The 22875-nt window shown below is 42.9% G+C and overlaps 1 protein-coding gene across 3 annotated transcripts in view; it reads right to left on the bottom strand.

The window, feature by feature from the left end:
- The window catches only part of POU5F1 (POU class 5 homeobox 1), a 24846-nt gene extending 1971 nt beyond the window's left edge, over positions 1 to 22875 (bottom strand). Inside the window, exons 1-5 of one of the 3 annotated variants that reach the window (XM_020778721.3) lie at positions 22586 to 22675; positions 21333 to 21841; positions 9772 to 9883; positions 7337 to 7467; positions 3632 to 3796 (exon numbers count right to left, since the gene is read on the bottom strand). In XM_020778721.3, the coding sequence (XP_020634380.2) occupies positions 3632 to 3796; positions 7337 to 7467; positions 9772 to 9883; positions 21333 to 21749 (825 nt within the window). In that variant the 5' untranslated portion in view covers positions 21750 to 21841; positions 22586 to 22675. Of the gene's footprint in view, positions 1 to 3594; positions 3797 to 7336; positions 7468 to 9771; positions 9884 to 21332 lie in introns of all 3 variants that reach the window. The other 2 variants (XM_020778718.3, XM_020778719.3) reach the window with 2 other exon arrangements.

Genomic DNA, 22875 nt, shown 5'->3' with positions numbered 1-22875 from the left:
CTAGTATTATTTTTCAGGATGCTCGTAATATAAGCCCTACCCCAAAAATAAGCCCCCGTTAAGTGAAACCCCGCCCTCCACCCTTGTACAGCAACCAGAAGAAAATGACATGACTGCATTTGAATAAACATAGATTGTTGTACATGAAAAAAAATAAAGCATACCCTGAAAATAAGCCCTAATGTGTTTTTTGGAGCAAACATTAATATAAGACTGTCTTATTTTCAGGGAAACAGAGTAGTCTCTCTGTTTTTCCTTTGTATCACATAGAGACACACATAGGTACCAGATTAGCAGTTCCATCATTTGAACTCACAGCAGCAGCAGTAACTGAGATCTTTGTGATATTCAGTACCTTAGTTGGAATATATTCTGCCCTATTCCAAAAATTAGTGAGCCTGAATTCATTTCAGTCACCCAGGCATGATCTTGTGAGTAGGCTCAGTGAAACAGGCAACTTCAGAAGGGATTTTAAAAAATAGCACCACTAGGAATCCTTTTAGCTACTGATTCCTTGCGTCAGCAGAGGGTTAGACAGGATGGCTCCTGGGCTCCCTTTCAACTCAACAATTCTTGTTACTGTATTTTCATAGGATCATAGAAACAAAGAAAAGTGAAGTTGGAAGGGGCCTACAAGCCCATCAATCCAACCCCCTGCTCAGTGCAGGAATACAATCAAAGCATATCTGCCAGGTGATTATCCAAGTTTTTCTTTGAATGCCTCCAGTGTTGGAGCACTCACCAAATCCCACTTTCATACTGCTCTAAAAGTAAGGACATTTTTCCTGATATTCAACCGAAATCTGGCTTGCTTTAACTTGAGCCCATTGTTGCATATCCTGCACTTTGGGATGATTGAGAACAGATTTTGCCCCTCGTCTGTATGACAACCTTTCAAATATTTGGAAAGTGCTATCATATCATCCCTCGGTCTTCTTTTCTCAAGGCTAAACTTGCCCAGGTCTTTCGGCCTTTCCTTATAAGGCTTGGTTTCCAGCCCCCTGATCATCCTTGTCGCCCTCCTCTGAACTTGTTCCAGTTTGTTAGCATCCTTCTTGAAGTCTGGCGTCCAGAACTGGAAACAACATTCAAGGTGAGGCCTAACCAGGGCTGAATAGAGAGGGACTAGCACCTTGTGGGATTTGGAAACTATGCTTCTATTAATGCAGCCTAAAATAGCATTTGCCTTTTTGGTAGCCTCATCACACTATTGGCTCATTTTTAGCTTGTGATCTACGACAATTCAAAGATCCTTCTCCCTTGTAGTTTTGCTGAGCCAGGTATCCCCCATCTTGTAACTGTGCAATAGGTTTCTTTTTTCCGAAGTGCAGTACTTTGTACTTATCCCTGTTGAATTTCATTCTGTTGCTTCTGGCCCAGTTCTCCATTCTATCAAGGTCATTTTGAATTTTGTTTCTGTCTTCTAGGGTATTAGCTATTCCACCCAATTTTGTATCATCTGCAAATTTGATAAGCATTCCCTGCACTCCCTCAGCCAAGTCATTAATAAAGATATTGAAGGGCACCAGGCCCAGGACTGAGCCTTGGGGTATCCCACTTGTGACCTCCTCCCGGTTACAGAGTGACCCTAATTTACCATTGTCGCTGTGCATAAATGTTTTACGGAACAGTCAGATTTGCAATGTTAAGCACAGCTCTGTTTGCCTTTTTTCCAAAAGGATAGCAGAGCTGTAGGTACACCAAATTTATATATCAGAGACAGAGCATCTATCCTATGAAAAGCAATTAAATGCCTTCACAGATACTTAACCTGGAGAAGGAAATCATGATTTTAAAGAGAAGGGTGTGATGGAGGGCTTTAAGGACTGAATGGCATGAAATGTATTAATAAGGAGTACTTCCATTACTCTAAGCATCAGACCCATGAAATCAAATGGCAGTAGATTCAAGGGTTTATAGACAGAAGTGCTTTGCACAGTTGTCAACTAGTTGTAGGATTCAATCAAAGCTGTGGCAGTGGTGACCAGTCTAGGCTAGCAACCCTCACTAGAAAGACTCTCCATACACAGGAATACTCAAGACACCTCTGAATACCAGGCACAAAAGATACAGTAGTGCCTCGCTAGACGATGATAATCCATTCCACTGAAATCGCTGTTTAGTGAAATCATTGTCTAGTGAAAAGCAAATTGTCTAGTGAAAATCGGTTTGCGAAGCAGGGACCAAACATTGTCCAGCGAAAAAACTGTCATGTGGGGTAACTGTCTAGCGAGGCACCGCTGTATTGCTGTCACGACGGATAAAGCTATTGGTGGCCATTAGCTAGTGTGACGCAGAGATGGGTGTTAGATTGGGATTTGGAAGATCCAGATTCTAGACCCCCAATTAGCCATAAACAGGGTGATCCAGAGCCAGTCAGTCTCTCCTAGAATGAACTATTTCACAACACTGTTGACAGGATAGAGGGTTGTGGGGGGGTGCCACAAACATTGCCTTCAATTCACTGGAGGAAAGAGGCAATTCATGTAAACTACTGAGGAGAAGGAGGAGGAGAGAGAGAAGATGAGTAGATGGAAGATGGTGAAGATAGAGATTTGATGGTGGTGGTGATGATGATACTCATATGCTACCTCCAGGTTCAAGGACAGTATGCTTCCCAACACCTGTTACTGGGGAATGTAAGAGGAAGGCCCTGCTTGTGATTCCTCCTCCTGAGGCACTCACTTGGCCACTGAGGCAAACAGGGCACTGTATTCGACAGATATTTGGCTTTGTTGTGGAGGAAGAAGGGAAGGTGTTGCCCTGCGGGCTTCTGGGGAGAAACAGCTGTCTGGATTTTTAGTCATTCATTGGTTTCTTGATTTCTAGCCCTGCCTTTCCTCTTGTAAAAGAAAACAGAACACCAAGCTTTTTTGTCCTGTCTTGTGACACTGAGACACCACACACTGTCTGGTGAGAATCAACATTTTAAGAACTAGAAAGCCAGCTCTGCTTTGAATACTTAAAACCTGAAATTACAACGTGCAGCTGCATGAGAACCGAGTTAGCCAAGGCATCCAGCCATGCTGAACGGAGCTGTGACTTAACAAGCAAAACGTTTTGCCTCCTTAAGTCCTACACTGTGACAAAAAGTACAGTGGTGCCTCGCACTACGTTAATTTGTTGTAGTGAAATCGCTGTAGAACGAAAACGACGTATTAAAAAGCCCATAGAAACGCATTAAAACCCGATTAATGCATTCCTATGGGCTTGAAACTCACCGTCCAGTGAAGATCCTCCATAGCGCAGCCATTTTCGTTGCCTGTGCAGCAAGGAATCCATCCCAGAAAGGAGCGGGGAGCCATGTTTTTTACCCGGCGGCCATTATGAAATCACCGATCAGCTGTTGTAAAATCATCGCTTTGCGATGATCGGTTCCCGAAGCAGGGAACCGATCATCGCAAAGCGAAATTCCCCCATAGGAAACATCGTAAAGCGATCGCTTTTGAGATCGCAAAAACATCGACGTAAAGTGATTTCGTCGTAAAATGGAGCGCTTGTAATGCGAGGCACCACTGTACATTAGACATTTAAAATCAGCTGTTTTATGGAGGCCCTGGTTTCCCCTAAAGGATCAGGGGTGCCTTCGGTTACCTGAGGAGAAGTTAAGACTGGGATAGGCGTCACTCACATCTTTCTCCATTCCGAGGTCCTCAGCCAGCTGAGTGATCTCCTGCAGGTTGGGCTTGGGACAGCGCTGGTAGTAAGCCTCGAGGACGTCCTTCGTAGGGTCCTCAATGCTGGTCCGTTTGCGCTTCCGAGCTTGGACCACAGCTGCCTCCATGGAGCACAGTTGCTGGGCAGAGGAGGAGAACTCTGGTTGGTGATACTTGGAGCTGGACTATGTCTTCCTGCTACCATCCTCACAAGCCCAACAGTGGCTGGTGTTCATGGGCATTACTGTCAAAAACTAGGAACAGGCAAGCCTGAACTCCCCAGGGCTTCCCAGTTCTCACTTCAAAACTCAAATTCTCTAATTTATACTTCATTTCACCTCAAATCTTATCAGACCAAGAGCTTCCCTGCCACCTGAGAAATGTCTGTGAAAGGTACCTATTTCCCCCCCATGGGTTAACATATGAACACTTTTTAAAAATTATTATTATAATTATTATTCCAAGCCTATTTTCTCTCTTCAAATGTTTCCTTCTGTTGAGTAAATTGCCAGCACGAGCTCAGAAATGTATGGAATTCTATCTGAGAAGGAATCCCTTGAACTCTGGAGACATTGCGGTGCACAAATAGCATAAGGCTGCAAAAATCTCTGAGCCCCACACATTTCTCATCCATCAAGGTCTAGAACGTCTGGAGGGCACCAGGCTGAGAAAAGGAGCTCATAAACTTTCATGCTTATAGCCATCACAAGGTGGCACTGGAGGCTTCAGTCATGATCCTCAGTCAGCGTATTCTGAAATATACTGGGAATTCTTTCCTTCTCCCACTCATCTCCATCTTGCCTCGATCCTTTTCTCTGCCAGAGCATCAAAGGAAAGTATTGTACAGTGGTGCCTCGCTTAACAGGTGCCCCGTTTAATGATGAATCCGCATAGCAAAGAAGATTTTGCGATCGCTTTTGTGATCACATTGCGATGTTCCCTATGGGGAAAAATCGCTTTGTAACGATCGCTTGCCCCCCCATCATCGCAAACGCCCCATTTTTGCACAGCTGATTGGCGGTGCTGCGCGATCTTAGCAAAGACCTGCCGATCAGCTGTGCGAAAATGGGGCGTTTGCAATGATCAGGGGAAGCGATCGTCGTAAACGCCCCATTTTTGCACAGCTGATCGGCGGGCCTTTGCTAAGATCGCGCAGCCTCGCCGATCAGCTGTGTGAAAATGGGGCGTTTGCGACGATCCCTTCCCCCCATCGATTTTCTAACAGCTGATCGGCGGTTCCAAAATGGCCACCGGAAAAAAATGGCCGCCTGCAGCGTTTTCGTGCCCTTTCCTCGCTTACCAGGCAGCGAAAATGGTGGCCGGATGGAGGATTTTCACTTAAAGGTGAGTGTTTCCCCCATAGGAACGCTTTAAACGTGTTTTAATGTGTTCCTGTGGGTTTTTTTGCCCCGCATAGCGACGAATCCGTATAGCGACGATTTTTTCAGAATGGATTATCGTCGCTGTGCGGGACACCACTGTATTTTGGGAGTACTCTAGCAAGAGGAAACACAATTTTGTATTTTGCTTTAATTTAGCAAGACACTTTGGGGAAAAATGACAGCAATTTTTTTTGCAGAAGGAGTTCTTTAAAGCCTGAGGAGGTTTTTCAGGAAAATGATTTCCAGCTCTGGAAGAATTTGTGAGGAGTAAGAGCTCTGGTGTGCAGAGTGCCTATAGTTTGGGTTTTTTTTTAATTTAAAAAACATACTTAATATAACAATCAACGTTTCGTATTAAAGATTTTCATACTAAAGTTAACAATAACAAAAGAATGTTTGGAGCTTGGGATTTCTGAATGCTTAACGAAGCCAAATGATTTTTGGAAGTAAAATTGTGAGCTGTTTCCCTCACATCTCAGTCTTCCCGCCTTTTCCCAGAACCCTCCAGCCAAAATTGTCCATGTCACTGTTGCTCTGGTCATAACACCTTCCCTCAAGGCCATAATTGGCTCTCTAGCCCCAAAAACCTCTGGCACAGACTCTCTGTCCTTCATATTAAACTTCCTCATAACCTTCAGCCCCCTTCAAACCTACCACCCTCCATCACAGACTTGCCTTATTCCCTTAAAATATTTTTTACCCATTCTGCTTGGCTGCCATATATCACTGGAACAGCCTCCTTAAAAACCTGGATGTGGTGCTACATCTTCGTCCCACAGTTTGGAAGGAATAAGTTACAAGTAATAAAAATGCCTATAAACAGTTACGTTTGGGTGGGAACAAAGTGTGGGAGAACTATATTTCAAGACTGATGGAACAAATGGCTCAAAGGTTAGCTTTTATATAACGAGCAATGTTTTCTAGTTACTTTCAACAGTTACTTTTAAAGAATGATTTTGACAGAAACTTTACAAGTTTTATGTCATTTTGTAGTCTGAGGTATGTGGAAACAAAAAGGAAAGGGAAGTAGTGGATTGTATTGTTGCTACTGTTTCTAAACATACATTATCAGAAATAACCACCAGAGAGCATTCCTCCATATAATTTCTGTAGTGCTGGTGAGGACACCAAGTATAAAGATCACCTCTCTGCCTCAAAGCAATGAATAAATCAAGAATTTTTTTAAAAAAATCCCTTTCCAAATTCTGCTCTCTCTTCACCTACTGTGCTCAAATACTCCTGAAAACTCACCTTTTCTTCATCATTTTTGCCTTAACTTGCTCACCTTTCCCCTCAGCTGTAATAAAGCTCAAACCACATGTTAAAAGCATTTATTCCCATCACAAAAGCGGGTCACAAAAGCACACAAGCTAGCTCTTTACCTACCAGGCACCTTAGAAAATCAAACACCTCTGCTCTAACTCATCGAGCTATCCAGCCAGCTAGAAATGATAGGGGACTACATTTAAAGAATTCCCTTTTATGGACTGCAGCCATTGGCTGTGAAGGATTTTCAAAGATGCAGTCCATGTAACCAAACCTTTCTCTACCACGCTGGTTCCCAACTTTGGGTTACGCAGATGCTATTGGACTGCAACTCCCAGAAATCCTGCCCAGCACTGTTAGTGACAAAGGCTTCTGGGAACTGCAGCCGAAGAACACCCGTGGAATCGAGGTTGGGAACCACTGCTCTGTCTCATCTCAGCCTCGCTCCCGCTGTCGATCTTTCTGCTACAGCTTCCACAATTGCAGTTTTACTTTTTAAAAAAAATGATTTTAAAGCATTTGTTTTGCAGCTTTGCACCAACTGGACGATTCTATTTAGCCACAGATGGTTTGTAAATTGCCCAGTATCCTGTGGCACAGCTCCGCCTCCATAGTGCCAGAGTGACTCAAACACAATGTTATGAACCTGAGCACATTCCGAAATTGAAACAGAAACTCTTTAATCACTGTCCATCTGCAAGTGACATCACTGCTACTAAATAACTAAAAGCCAGAATCCTGCAGGGATTTGGGAACGCAGGAGGGTAACTGTGCAAATAGCCTTATCAGGCCATACATCACATACTGTCATGTCCTGACAGTATGTGATGTCAGCACAATGGATAATCTGATGGGACAGCTGGCAAAATGACACACAACTGTCCTTATGTGTGTGATAAACTGCAAGAAAACTGTGCCCAGATTATATTAATACATTGATACAAAATAAATTAACATATGTTTCAGCACCCCAAAGGCAGACTCCTCTGCAGTCAGAGGGATATACGATTCATTCCTCTCTTGGGAACTCACCTCTTGCAAGTTTTCATTGGTGTCGGCCTCCTCTAACCAACGCTTGAGAAGTGGCTTCAGTTTGCACATGTTCTTGAAGCTCAGCTGCAAGGCTTCGAAGCGGCAGATGGTGGTCTGGCTAAACATCTTCCCTACATGAGGTGGGGTGGCAGGAAGCAAGCCAAAAACTGGGTTAGAATTCCAAGACCGGAACCTGATGAGCTTAACGCTAGAAGAAAACAGCCGGACGGAGTAACTGCATAATCTGCTACTGGTCTACTCTGAAGGGGGGGCAGGTGAATCTGTCAAACTCAGTTCCTCAGATTCTCGTGGGATTTTCAGGGGAGGGGGAAAAAAATCTCCAGTCCCAGGATTCAGTGGAAACTCATGAGGCCACATTATGGGACTGGGAGCTGTCAGACAGCAGAAGGTCAAGCAGTCCTCTTACCTCCATGCTGCTCCCAAACCATTTCTTCACGCCTCTGAAAGTCATCCGGCTGCACTTTGGCGAGTCATGAGGATTCCCTGTGATTCACAAGGGATAGGAGGCAGCCTCTGTAGGAGGACCTGTCCCCCTGTGCGCCCTTGTGAGTCGCAGGGAATCTTCATGAGTGGGAAGTTACTAGTGGGAACATGGGGGGGGGGGGTTTCCACAAATTTATGGGATTGGGAATTCTCCTCTCCCCAAAAAAGTCCCAGGCTTACATTTAAGTTCTTTCCATCCGGGTTTCTCATCGGATTTCTTTTCTTAATCCACACAGAAATTTCACATTTTGTACATACATTTCAAATGTGGCCCTTTTCCACAAGCACGTTCGCCACTAAAATGAGGGAGCTGTGCACATTTTTCGGTAGTTTTTGGATATGTCATCTTATGAGAGAGGAGGGGGGAGGGAGGGAGAGGGAGAGAGCGTATGCGTAGTAACAGCATACAGGAGCCCAGGAAGCTGTCTTACTCTGAACTAGACCACTGTGTCATCTTACTCCATCAGAACTCCACACATTACACTTTAAAAGGAACTCAGTGTCAACATATTACAGAAGAATCCCCATATCTGTGGAGGAATCAGTTCCAAGCCCCCACCATAGATGCTGAAAAACACAGATTACAGCAAACTCTTATTTTAACAGTGAACACTATACATATTATATCTGGCTCCCTCCAGTAGCCAGTTGTGGTAACTTCATTTTTAGAAATGTGTTTTTCTAAGATTTTTCCTTTCTATATTTTTTAATATTTTCAGACCATGGATAAGTAAATCAATGGATACTGAAACTTCAGATAAGGGGATCCTACTGTACTTCTCTATTGCCATGATTTTTATTGTCGCTCTGAGAAAATAATTATTGTGTTCCATACTAGTAACATGTTAGTTTACCCACAATCCTGAAAAATAGAGAAAAATATTCTTCACTGGCCAATTTTGTAATTCTAGACGCAACCTCAGAAGCATTTACCTTATTTTTCCGTGTATACGACTATACTCTTGTCTAAAATCTTTAGATTAAAAATTGAGGGTCATCTTATACACAGAAGTAAGGTGAGGAAGAAAAAACAAGTGGAGGGGAAAGCAGGGATCGTGATCCTGCAGGGCTTTGATCCCTGCTTTCCCCTCCACTTGCTAAGCATTAGCAAAAGGAAAAATGCTGCAGGATGTCTTTGATCCCTGCTTTCCCCTCTGCTTGCTAAGTCCCATGGGGCTTAGCAAAAGGAGGGGGAAAGGATCAAAGCAATCCTGTGGCTGTATAAGGGGAAAGGGATCAAAATAATTGTGCAGTCGTGGAATTGCTTTGATCCCTTTCCCCCTCTTTTTGCTAAGCCACGTGGAGCTTAGCACGAAGTGACAAAGCAGGGAACAAAGCCATCCTGCAGCATTTTGATCCTTTTAACCCTACATTTGCTAAGCCCCACTTAGATTTCTTAATACTGGGTTAGAAAAGTGGGGGGGCATCTTATACATGGGGCGTCTTATACACAGAAAAATACGGTATATGCATTTTTCTGCCACCCGGCGCAATAAGCAATGGTTTTGTGGACAGCAGTACTCACAATAACCTGATTGCCCCAGAGTAGTAAGTAATGCAGTGAGTTCCTTAAAAAGAAAAGTCCCATGCTCTAACCTTTGCCCCCTTTATCTTACTATCCATTGGTTCCCAACCTTGGGTCCCCAGATGTCCCCAAGAACCCTGTCCAGCAAAGCTGGTGGCAAAGGCTTCTGGGAAGTTTTAGTCTAAGAACATCTGGAGGACCCAAGGTTGGGGAAACCACTAGTTCTGAAACTGCAGATAGCGAGAACAGGACAACTGTGGCTGGGAGTGTTGAGATTAGAAGAGGTACAGGGCAAACAGTTGACCTCCTGAATCCCTGCTTACATTATTTTATGCTGTTGGTGGTTTCAGACTCCCCAGCTCAACACCAATGCCAACCCCCCCAAGCTCCCTTCTGGGATACGCACCATACAGCAAGCCCAGGGCGATTCCAACGTCAGCTTGAGTGAAACCTAGTGTGATCCTTTTGTGCTTCAGCTCCTTGGCGAACTGCTCCAGTTCCTCTGTGGTAGTGTTCTCCTGTAGGGAAAAACAGGGGGAAAGAAGGCCCACTTTGAGTTAGGGATCAGGAAAATGCCAGGACAAACACATAAGCCTCCAGTTCTCAGTGTACTCCCATGGAAGCCCATTGAATCTCAAAAGAGAAATCATTTCAGAAGGCAGGCACAGCACTTCACTAAAGAGTGGAACAATAAGTACCATATTTTTCCATGTATAAGACTATATTTTTGTCTTAAATCTTTAGACGAAAAATAGAGGGTCATCTTATACACTGAGGTAAGCTGAGGAGAGAACAAAAACAAGTGGAGGGGAAAGCAGGGATCAAAGCGATCCTGCAGCGCTTTGATCCCTTTCCCCCTACACTTGCTAAGCCCCACTTAGGTTTCTTAATTTTGGATTAGAAAAGGGGGGGCATCTTATAGACAGAAAAATACGGTAACATTTTACCTGAGTATAGAGGCCACTGACATAACAACCACCATATATAGTGGTTTTACTACGAGAAAATATGTAGCCCAGCCACCACTACCACCATGCTCCTTTCCTTGTGCAGATTGTTGTTGTTGTTATGGGCCCAAAGCCACCTGGGATTGCTAAGAAAGTACCTTTTAATGATCAAACCAGGGAGGAAAGGAGTATCCTGTTAAGCAATTACTAAAGGCTAGATTTGGACCAGCCAAGCCCCGGATCCTTGCACAAAGCTTGTAAAATTATTTTCAAGCCTGTTTTCAGTATGAATACCAGAACTCATGTCACAGTTCGAGGAGATCTAAAACAGCTCCTTCAGGGGTACAGTTTTATTGCAATGGCACAGTATAACCACTTTCCAGAAAGACCTATGACATCCATGTCCCAACCACCTTGGGTTATCTTTGACAGAAAAGCAGGGTATAAATAATAAAATGAAACGTGCATCCATGTGTGAGCAGCAGGGAGTGGAGAATGAGTATTTTGCTCTTTCTGTCCACACCAGTAAGCAGGGTCCAGCCAGGAGGGCAGGAGAAGGGGTGGGTATGATTAAGCTAAGCAGCACCAATTTGAGAACTTGCGTGCTTGCACTTCACTAGCCAGGGGTGCTGCTGGAACAAAATTGCCCAAGAAAAGACAATCCCCTTTCCTGATCCCTGCAGAAGAAAAGCTTTTACACTACTCCGAGTTGCTTGGGAGACAGGAGGGAATAAAAATAATATTCTTAAATCGAGAAGATCTCACTGCATGTGCAGAAAGGCTTAAAAAGCCCTCCCAGAATCATCCAGAATTTTTACCAACATACATTTTTTAAACCATTCATTGGTGAATTTGTGCAGACCTTATGTTTGGGCTCACCAAACATTTCATTCAAAAGGAGCAAAGAGAGAAAGGGAAAAAAAAGGTTTTTGGAGGCAGAAGGCTCCATGCAACCTCTCAGTTGCCTGCTCTTGCCTTCTGTATATTCCAGATCTTACTTTGGTGTCTTTATTGCACAGTCTTTATACAGCCCATCTGAATGTGATAGCTAGTAATGCTTCAGGTACTGTAGATTAACTCCTCCATGGAAAAAATGTCATTATCTGAATCACCTAAGTGCATTTCTAAAGATATTTTTGGAGTACAAACAAAAAAGCACTTGTATGAATACACAGCCTTGTGGTACTCCCCTTTGTATGACTTCATCCTCCAACTCTAGAATCAGAGAGTTATAACCCATTAAAAGTGAGCACTGTCATGTTTTGAATATATCTATGACCTCCTTGATCTTTTTATGTATATTAAAGGGGATATTATTTAGACCCACTCTATGTTATGCGCCGTCAAGTCAGAACTGACTTGCAGCGATCCAAATAATAGAGCTTTCAGATGCTCCACCAAGAGCCAAAGGACTCTGAAGAATAGGGTGAGCTCTGGAAATTGTGATGCAGGATGGGATCTTTCAAACCTAAGCAGAGACACCCCTCCAAGAGTGGTACTAAGTACACCTGGGGTGAACAATTCCTGTGTTGAAGTTCTCTGTTTCCCACTCTGTGACAAGCCAGGCATTTAAAGAAACTAAGAATCTCTAAAACACTGATAGCCAGAGGATGGACTGCTCATAAATTCTGAGATAATTCAACAGATTATCTCTGAATCCTGGAAATCCTCAGCATTTGCATGTAAAACACCCAGACACAATATGCCTCACAATATGTCTTCCATCCCATATTGAATCTCCCCTCCTCTCCCTCTCTCTTTGTTCTAATCTAATCCATTAGGTCTTTGCCACAGACTAGCACCATTTTATGACTCATCTAATCCCTTCAGTTTTTAAAACATCATCTTTGATAAGCAGTAAACTGGTTTTGTTTGCAAACATAAGGGAAACCAAGTTTTCTGCTGGAGGGGGGAAGGTGCTATTTGGGTACTTTCTCTCTCTCTCTCTCTCTTTCTTGAGTAATTGCTTCCTGAGGGCAAGATCAAAAAATCAGGAGCCAGTTTGTTAAGTGAAGTTGACCATGTTCTGGCCAGAGGGGCCAACAGACGGATGCAGCAGGAATTCAACTTTGCCTTCTTGGACATTTTTAACATTCCTTCTGAAAAAAACTGATATGGTCATTCACCTTTGCCCCTGGTCCGAATAGTAGTAGTAGTCCTGCTCTCCTGATTGTGCCACCTCTGCTACAAACAGATGCAGGAACTGCCTTGCAATTGCTGTTCTTCTAGCCCATCTCTAGCCATAGCTTGAGATTTCGCCGTTACACTGATTATTTTTCTACTCACAACAATTTTGTGATATAGGCAAATCTAAGAGAGTGACTTCCACAAGATCACACAATGAGCTTCCTCGCCATGCGGGGATCTTAGCCCAAGTTGTCCTAGTTCTTTGTGCAGAAGTCTATGGTGCTCTCCCAGCCCAGGTTGAAATTATCATAAGATCCCTCATATGCAGTCAAACATGTATGTCACTTGTTGGGACTTTGATGTACAGTGCATTCTTGTTCACCTCTTGTGGAGTTTAATGGTCTCTTTCCCACAGTTCTCTAGTAGAACAATATCCACCTCCATCTTGCTCTTAGTTCCAGTAGATGGATCTTCAGGTAACAGCAAAACACAAGTAGACCTCCAACGCTGGAGGCATTCAAGAAAAAAAATGGGACAACCCTCTGCCAGATCTACTTTGATCCGGATTCCTGCCTTGAGCAAGGGGTTGGAATTGATGACCTTATAGGCCGCTTGACTCCATGATTCTATGGTTCTAACTCAGAAGAGTGGTTTTCCACCTGGAAAAGTCACACAGCCGTTTTTTTTCCCACAAGGAAGGGAGAAAACTGAAGGAGGAAAAATGTATTAGCCCTTTAACACTAGAACTACTGCTCTTGGCACAAATTGAGAAAGAACAAAAGATGAGCTGTATCACTAGCTTAGCTCTGCTTTCCAGACAGGCCGGCAATTAAGCAGAGCAAGACACAACTCCCCCAGGCCAGTTGAGTACCACTGAGAAAGGCCAACAAATTGTTAGCTAATTGTTATTATCCTACTTTTTCCTGCTAAGAAAAGGTGCTTGTGGGATTTACTGCCTCAAGTGCCAAGATCACTTAAGATGGCCTTGGACAGCAAGCACCCAGCCACACAGATAAAAATCAAAGGTGTAATTTTCTGTTTTACCTCAGGCTGTGAAACCATGATACCATTCAGTAATTCAGCTAGGAACTGTTCCTTGCCTACCACCTGGAAAAATATATCTGGGCCAACACAATACAGAACAGAACCACACTTTATATCTAGGCTTAGTTCATTCTAAAAACCATTGAGATTTATTTATTTATTTAAAATAATTTTACCTTGCCTTTCTCCTTAAAAAAAGACCCAAGGCAGCTTGCATAATTAAAAAAAATTAAAAGCTAAAACAGTAATTTATTCCAATACATAGAAGAATTAATAACAGTATATTAAAAATATTAGGTAAAAGCATTACCAAATATAGATTTAGAAGCAACAAGATATAAACCATCCAGTTTATAGTCTCCTAGACAGTCAGTCATTGAGAGAAAGCTTGCCTGAAGAGAAAGGTGTGTACATGCTAACAAAGACAGTAAAGATGGGGCCAGTCTGGCATCTTGTGGGAGGGAGTTCCAAAGTCTCGAAGCAGCAACAGAGAAGACCCTCTCCCGCGTCCCCACCAAGTGCACCTGCGAAGGTGGTGGGAATGAAAGAAAGATCTCCCTGATGATCTTGAAATCTGGCATTAAGTTCTATTGTTTACATCTGTCTGTCTATAGATCTACCTATCTCGCCTTCCCTCCAGTGAGCTAAAGATGGAGGACGTTTTCTCTATTCCCATTACATTCTTGTGAAGAAGATCAGAGTTAAGACTGGGGCCAAGGGTTACCTCCCACTCCAAATCTCCTCCTCAGGCTTAAGAACTTTTTCTGTCCACACAAGGAAAGCTTCTGGTGGCTAGTGGAAAGTGATAACAGTGTTTTATGGCTTTCCCCTCTCTACAGTCCCCTTTCAAACACCACCATGGTGCTCCAGAGGGCCTCCACAACCCAATGTTTCAAGGGGCTATGGGGAGGGAGAGAACAATAACTGAAATCCTGCAAAGTCTTACTGTCTTTCTGTGGGTTATAGGATTGCAATGTCGTTAGATTCCTTGCCAATGTTAAAAAGCATCTCACTCACTACTGAAGTGGGTTCAGGACACAGAAATGTGTATAACACTGAAGAGCAGCATGCCACACACATCAGCATATCCTAGAATGTGAGCAGTGCTAATGCAGAACAGTGCCTGAGCATGTTCAGAGTATGTTTCCTTTATCAACAACTGCAGCCTGACTCCTCTTATGTGTTAGGGTATCCAAGGCAATGAAGAAGACTTGCACTCTGAGCATGTCTAAAGGACATCTCGAGGCCATAAGAATGAATCCTCAAGTCAACAGTATCTCATTCCCTAAGACTTCAAAACCACAACATGAAGCTTAAGGAATGAACAAAAAAAAGCCTGAGCATCACGACCAAAAGGGCTCTGATACCCCAACCTAGAAAATCTCATTTCCCCCATCCCAAACACTTGACATAACTGGTGAAAGATGATGGGAGTGGTGGTTCCAAAAGCATCTAGATGGCCATAGGTTGCCCATCCTGCTGTACATGCCAGGAAAGTAGGTTTTGCCCTGGCATTTTTAATTCATTTGGCAAAACTGTTTGCTAGATGAATATTTCCTTTCTCAAGTCGTATGGTTTATACCATATTTCATGTACAAATTGCTGGACAAAAACCTGTGAATACTCCGAAGTTGTACAATTTTAATTATGTATAAAATGAAATGGGTTCCATACATTTACTCCAGACCCAGAAGTTCTATGGGTATCTGTCTCAGAAGGATAATTGCTTACTGTATGTTTTTTTAAATCATTGTAATGATGTTATGGTTGTATTTTAACTGTTTTTGACTACTGGAATGTGTACTGGCATAGAGCACAATTTAAATAAATATTATATTATTATTAAGCTACAGTTTAAAAAATTGTGACTTACAGCTTTATCTTTCAGTCCAGTCTCCTTTTAAAGCCACCCATTTTGATGGTTAACGTGACAGATTTGATACACCCTAGTCTACGTATTCCCAGGAGCAGAATCTGTCCATCTACAGCTAGAGCATCCCTGACACCTGTCTGCTCAGCCTCTTATTTCAAAAATTCCAGAGGAGCTGATCACCAGGTAACTGATTTCACTGTGAAACTGCTCCTGCCTTCAAACAGGGTCCCTTTAATGTTCAACCAACAGCTACACTCCTTTATACAAAGCCCACAAGATGGTTGCCTTGTCTTCTCTGGCAACAACTGTTCTCCTGCAGAGTGTGTATGTGTGTGTGTGTGGGGGGGAGTTAATGAATTGTTAAAAATCAAGTTGATTTAAATCACATTTTAAATCATGATCTAAATTTTAAAAAATCAATTTTCTGATTTAAATCATCAACATCCAATTTTTTAAAATTTAAATTATGATTTAAATCAAATCTACCTTGTTCCCCTGTGAACCCAGTTCTGTTTTAAACAGCAGTTGGGTAACTTCCAGAGGGATCCTTTTCTTAGGTTGACTCACTGCTTGGAGGCTCCACAACTATGTAAACAGAATTTTTAATGCAAACAAATAGTTTTCACAGATACGTTAAGAGATGTTTTCTCTTTTCTTTCTCAGCCAGTGCTTTTAGCGGTTTGTCACCAACTTCCAACAGCAAACTACTCTAAACCAATTTTACATTAAAAGGTGATGAACAAACTCATTCGTATCTGATACTGACAACTAATTATAATGTGCTGTTCTTTCCCTTTATATATACCTGCCTGTGCTTGGTGGATCTTGGGAGTTCAAGTTGTGAAACAAAGCCCATCTGACATGCAGAAGCCTGCCTGCTCTTGTAACCAGATGTTTGATGGGTTTTAAAGAGATAAGATTAGGATTCATTACTGACCAATCACACTGTTATCATGTTACTTATAAGCCAATCAGTCATCATGCAGCCTGTCGTCTCCTGCATCATCCTCGCTCCTATAGCTGAAAAGAAGGACAGTATCTGCTTGCTTCCAGTCCTTGGCACACCACCCATTATAAAGATACTACCGCAGCTACAACACCTATAGCTCTTGTTTCAAAAAAGGATGCAGTAGGATCCCAATGACTATTTTTCCCCCAAGGTAGATCTTACAGATACAGTAGCAGGAACATGAAGGCAGCAGCCCTTCTTGGGTGTTATAAAGCAAAAAAAATAAAATAAAATAAAATAAAATAAATAAAAAGCATGCTGCTTATATACCGCCCCATAGCGCTTCAAGCACTCTCTGGGCAGTTTACAAGTTAATTATGCAGGCTACACATTGCCTCCCCAGCAAACTGGGTACTCATTTTACCGACCTCGGAAGGATAGAAGGCTGAGTCAACCTTGAGCCGGCTACCTGGGATTTGAACCCCAGGTCATGAGCAGAGTTTTAGCTGCAGTACAGCGGTTTAACCACTGTGCCACGAGGCTGCAGAATGTGTGCAAGACTGGAATTGCAAAGCAGTCTTTAATCGAAGGAGTTGTTTGCAAGTTAACGTCACATGGCTTCCATCCTCTCCCTCACCCACTCAGACACTTTCCTACTGCTTCATTTTGGACACTCCCCGTCTCAACCTCTACCAAAATTCTTGCTTCTCTTTCATCCCATAAAACAGGCGACTCCATCTCCCTGTTCAGGGCCAATACAGTAACATTTTGCAATTCAATACAGAGCAGAAAATGACACTTGTATGTGTATCAAACACACACAGTATCCAAGGTCAATGCAGTTCTTCCACTACCCAAGGCAAAAAAATCTCACGTGCAATGAAAAAAAAAAGGAAACAGATAAGCAATATAGACATTGCTAAGAAAGTGGATGCCAGAATTCAAGGCAGCTCTTGAAACTATTAGAGAGGAATGGAGGTATACATGCTCAGAGGTATGCTCACTACACCTACGCCAGGGTGTTCTCTCTCCTGCTGGTACCCCGATTCTCTACAAATAAGCTCTATCAATGAGGTACCCGCTATGATGTAGTGGATAGTGTGACAGATTAGGACTCTGGAGACCAGGGTTCAAATCCCCACTGGGCCAAGGGGAGTGGAACTGGTAAAACCACTCCTTAAATATCTTACCTTGAAAGCTCTATTAGGGTCACTATTAGTCAGTTCCAACTTGATGGCACCAAACAATAGCAAAAACCTCTATCACTGGAGGGGGTTCAAGAAAACTAGGTACAGTAGTTGTGAGCTGCAGCTCTGGCTCTGTACCTGTCTTGGTAGACTTAAACATACAGATTGTGAGATGTTGGCAAAAGTAAAATGGGACAAGGCAAAATACCGCAGTATTTTAAAGGCTACTCCATTGTGAGCATTTGTGGATCAAAATTCACTTCTTCAGACATCATACAAACAAACGCATGCCTTATATCTAAAGTGCCACATTATTCTACAGTTCTATGAATCCCACCCTGAACTTATTTTTGCTAACATACTGAGACAGATCAACAACAGTTATATTGGAAATGGCGAGATACCTCCGTGCAAGAAACAATATACGGAGTCCTCTTTTGGAGAGACAGGCAGGATATAAAACCCAATACATACATAAAGCCTACTATGGCTGTTATAAAGGTAAAAATAGGGAACAGGACCATGTATGGTTACCACAGGAATAGTGGGGAATTAAAAAAAAAAAGATTACTAGAGGGTTAGAAAAGGTATAACAAAAAGACAACCAGGTAACTGTGGGGTTGCAGCAAGCTTTCTCAAATGGAAAAGAGACAACTGAAATTTTTCAAGATATATACTTAAAAAAAAAAACCTTGAAAAACTGAAATCCCTAAGAATCAGTACAAGTGGAGAAACTGAAGAGAAACACACTACCATAAGTAGATCAACCACTGAAATACAAGGTGTTTTTTTTAAAAAAAGACTTGGAATAAAAACAGTTCTTAATTAAATGACTGCACAACTCCAGGCTAAACAGATGATCTTGAGCAAAATACTCAAAATGTATCTGCACGACATGGTTACAGCAGTCTGATACTGTTGCTGCTTTAAAAGGTCCATCCTACTGAATCTTGGGATTAGGGGAAGATCAAATAGGAGATGGATCGACTCCCTAAAGGAACCCACAGGCTTGAGTGTGCAAGAGTTGAGCAAAGTTGTTGAAAATGTGGCATTTTGGAGATTGGTCATTCATGGGGTTGCAGTAATTTGGGGGACAACTTGGTGGCATGGAATCAATTTTTATTTCTTTATTTGATTTCTATCTCGCCCATCTGGTATATTCTACCACTCAACAACAAAGGTCCTTAGAATTCTCTGCTAGAAAGGTCTAGTGCCTCCTCTGAGCTGCAGCTGATAGTTCCAAGTAAATCCCAGATTTCTTTAACACTGAGCTGCGACAATTAAAATGGTATCAAGCTACCAAACTCTGTGGTGCCGATAAGCTCTTAGAAATTACAGCTGAGGCTTTCCTTGCAAAAAGACCACATGGATCGGTCAGCCTCACCAGGGCCACTGCAAAGCCTGAAAGGTGAAATCACTTAAAATGTACTTTGCACCCTTAAATATATTAAAGCAATTGAAATAATGACAGTTACACTTAATATTAACAATTTAAGTCAATCTCATCATGCATTGCCCTGCCCTAATCTCTCCTCCAGCCCACCTCCCGCCTTCTTGCTGCCTCGAGTTGTTTCCATTCTGTCACTCTACAAAAGCACATTGGAAATTTATGACATTATAAATAATAATTAGAAATAATCCGTAGCAGATGAAAGAGGAAATGAAACCATCAGCCATCTGAAAAAGAGAACCACCTGCTTGTTCTTTCAAATAATGCTAGAATTAATGGAATAGCTGATGAATTCAATGTATAGCTAAAAGAATACAAAAACAGACACAAACATTGCACCACTGACATTAGGAAAGCACTATCATTCCTGTTTCAAAAATTGTCACCCATCTCTACAAACAACTCATACTTAAAAAATAAAAGAGAGAGAGAGAATACTAACAAACTAAGCTAATGCAGTGAGGATGCCTTCTCCAGAGTTTCTTGCTCATGGGGAAATGGGCAAGGAAATCAAGCATAGAAGGTAACAGATGATAGCACTGATGTTATTAGCAGCCACTGTTCCTAAAACTATGCCATCCAGACACCAAATCCAGACACCAAAAAGGCACAGAGGTGCAGAGACTTCTGTCACTGTAACAGGATGACCGTAGAAGCTCCATGAATTCAATTCTTAACTGATGCTCCCTCAACGGCAAAATCCATATATTAGCCACACTGAACCCAAACAGCAGCCATGAACCAAAAACCTAATTTTTGGTTAGAAACACAACCAGAAACACAACCCTCCCTAAGGTTACCACTTGCTTTAATCTGGAAACTGATTGTCAGACAGGTCTGATAGTTTATTACTCCCACAGAAGGTGACAAAATAATTGTCCAATATACTAATTAGTCAATAAAACTTTTTAAAAGAAAACTTTAAAAACCCCATCTCTTCTTTAGATGGGGCTTCATCAGATGCTTCCAGTTTATTTTGATTTTAGCTCATATAAAAGCAGTGCATTAAGACCCAGGTGAACTTTAGCCATTCCTGTCCCAGCTGGGCAGTTCTGAATTTTCTTGCAAGCTCTGAGATTTATGTTTCTGGGAATGGTGTCTGAAAGAACCCAGAAAAGCAGTCATGTCATGATGTCACACCCCAATTTATACTGACCAGCAACCTATGGCTACTTTTGAGGTTGTCTCTGACCTCAGGCCTCCTATGTATACACCCAATATTCTCCTCCTTCATCCATGCTGGCTTCCTTGCTACTCAAGAGATCTTGGTAGACCTGAGCCCGAAAAAGGGCACTTTTCAGGACAACCCCCAGAATTTGGCACTACAACCCTCCAGCAAAGCCTGGCCATGCCAGCAGGGAGATTTGGGGAGTTATAGTCTTAAAATGTTACCTTTTCCCACCTCTGCCACTACTCCAGAGAAGTGCTGTCTGAGCCAAGGGTTTAATCTAGAAATCTCCCTCCATGGATTGCCAGCATCATGGGGGTTAAACAGATCAGACAGAATTCACAGGTTTTACATATGTATACAGCAGAGGGAACAAATTTACCCTTCAGAGTAGAAAGACATGACCAGTGGCCATTCACAATTCATCTAATATAGTGGCTTGCAGTGCCCAAAAGCTTATGCCAAGTAAATATCTGTTAGCCCTTTAAAGATATATTACATTGATTGTTGTTTTTGCTTCAAGACCAAGATAACTGCTCCCTGGGAAAGATTAACTATTAGTAGCACTAAGGATGTATTTCCTCTTGCTGAGGTGTTATCTAAAAAGAGATTGGAACTGCCGGAAGGTATTTTAACACCTATATATCCTCTGCAGCAACAATGTACCCCAAACTGTGCTTTCGTGGCCTCTTTGAGAATAGATGAATTTTTATTTGGCTTAAATTTTTGTGGACTGCAGCAGCTCACTGAAAGCTTGCTTTGCCTTTTAAAGTGCTACAAGATTCTTTGTGTATGGAAAAGGAGAATCATAACCCAGAAAAGTTCACATTTAAAACAAATGTTGATGCAGACATATTCAGCCGCCCAGGCCAACACAGCTACCTTCCCAAAACAACTACTCCAGAAGGCTGGTTCAAATCAAACAAGGCTTTCGTTTTACAAGAATCTGAAACTTTAAAACGTTGCGAGACTCTAACAAAAGTTTTTATTTGGTACAGCCATTCATCACTGCAGCCTTCGGGGGGGAAAAAACAGAGAAATGGGCAAGAGTCTACAAAAGCTTATATACCAAATAAAACTCCTCAAATCTTTCACCTGCCGCATGAATCTTTAATATTTTGAGTGCCACCGACTGACACAGTCAGTCCTCTGGAATGGTTGGCTGGTACCGTTTATCCGCTAGGGTCCCCTCATCAACCTCATAATGTCACAGCATCCTTACCTCATCGTCACCGCTTCCACCTTCTTCCTTGACTGCTCCCAAAGTCTTCTGACCGGGGCTTTGGGTTCTGTCCTTCTGGGGACTGCAGTCATCGCTGTGCGGCTCTTTCTCTTGGCTAGCTGGGCTACTAGAAGGCTGGGGCTCATTGCCCGGCAAAGTGGCCTCCCCACTGCTGTCAGGTGTGACACAGGCAGCAGCAAGGGGCACAGCGTGGCGGGGCACAAAATAGGGCCCCGGTTGGTCATAGTCTTGCTCAGTCCTGATCTCCGGCCTTGGGTTTTCACAGGCCTCCCCAGATTGAGGGACCCCATAAGGACCCCTCACAACCACCGGGCGGTGGGCGGGCAAGGCATCCCCACCGCTGGGGTAGGGGTACCAAGTTCGGAGGTTTTCACTACTGCCTGGATGGGGCTCCATTAGCCCCACTTGTGGGCCGTATTCGGCTCTGAATCCAAAGGCTTGTCCAGCACTCGCTCCACTAAAGGTTTCAGTCAAGAAGCCCCCAGTAGCTTCATGGTGGGATAAAGGAGATATATTGTTAATAAGGCCTTGGACAGGAAAAGCATAAGGGTGACCTAGTTCCCGACCCAAGTGACCAGCCATTGCGATTGCCTCTCAAAGCTTGACTTTAGTCAGCTATCTAGAGAAGTATACGTCAAGCTTTGGATTTAAAAACGTTTTTTTAAAAAAAGTCAGGGGGACCCAAAATAGTTATACTTTACAGAGAAGGATCCCAGGGTAGTTAGGTGATTTTAAAAAAATGGAGAGGCAGAAAATCTTCCTCCCCTTTGTTAAAAAGTTCACCAGGACAAAATCTTCCCTACTTCTTCAGGCCCTTATAGCTAAAAAAAAAGCTTGCAAGAACCACCACCAGAACAAAACCTAAGGATTCAATACATTCAATCCAATAAAGCTGGAAAGCCAAGTTTAATTTTTCACTCCCTTAAACTTGGGGAGTGAGAAGGAGGAACCCAAAAAAACGGAGGTTAAGCAAAGAATGCCTCCAGCAAGCACTTCAGAAGTGAGGAAACCCACTGTTATCCCCAAAAATAAGGATTCAATTTCTCATCCTTCGTTATTTTCCAAAAAAAAGGGAAACCCAGAAATTCCAAAGAGATGAGGGTGAGAAAGAGAGAGGAGAGAGAGAAAAAACACCCCAGGGTAGAGCAGAAGAGGTGAGGGAAAGGTACCAAAAATATAGGGAAAGACCTGAGCTTCCCTCTGCCAAAAAAAAACAGTCAAGGGGAGATTACCAGCTGAGAGGGATTATGCAGAAGGCGAGATGACCTCCAATGCCAGCCGGTGGGGAGAAGAAAGACATCATCGTGGCTAGCCAAAAAATAAAAAGTTTCCTCTGACCCGCTCCAATCCTGCCCAGCTAAGCAATGGGGTCTTCTTGCCATCCTAAAGGTGATCAGCCCTCCAGTTTAAAAAGGGGCCCTGGCTCCTCCTCTTTTTCCAGGTACTCGCCCCAAAAAGGGAGTGGGAGTTCAGGATGGACGCCCCACCCGCCTCTCTGGGGCATGAAACATCCCCCCCGCCC

The sequence above is a fragment of the Pogona vitticeps genome, chromosome 2, assembly GCF_051106095.1.
Source record: "Pogona vitticeps strain Pit_001003342236 chromosome 2, PviZW2.1, whole genome shotgun sequence".
Lineage (NCBI taxonomy): Eukaryota > Metazoa > Chordata > Lepidosauria > Squamata > Agamidae > Pogona > Pogona vitticeps.
This window is presented reverse-complemented; position numbering and strand designations above follow the sequence as displayed.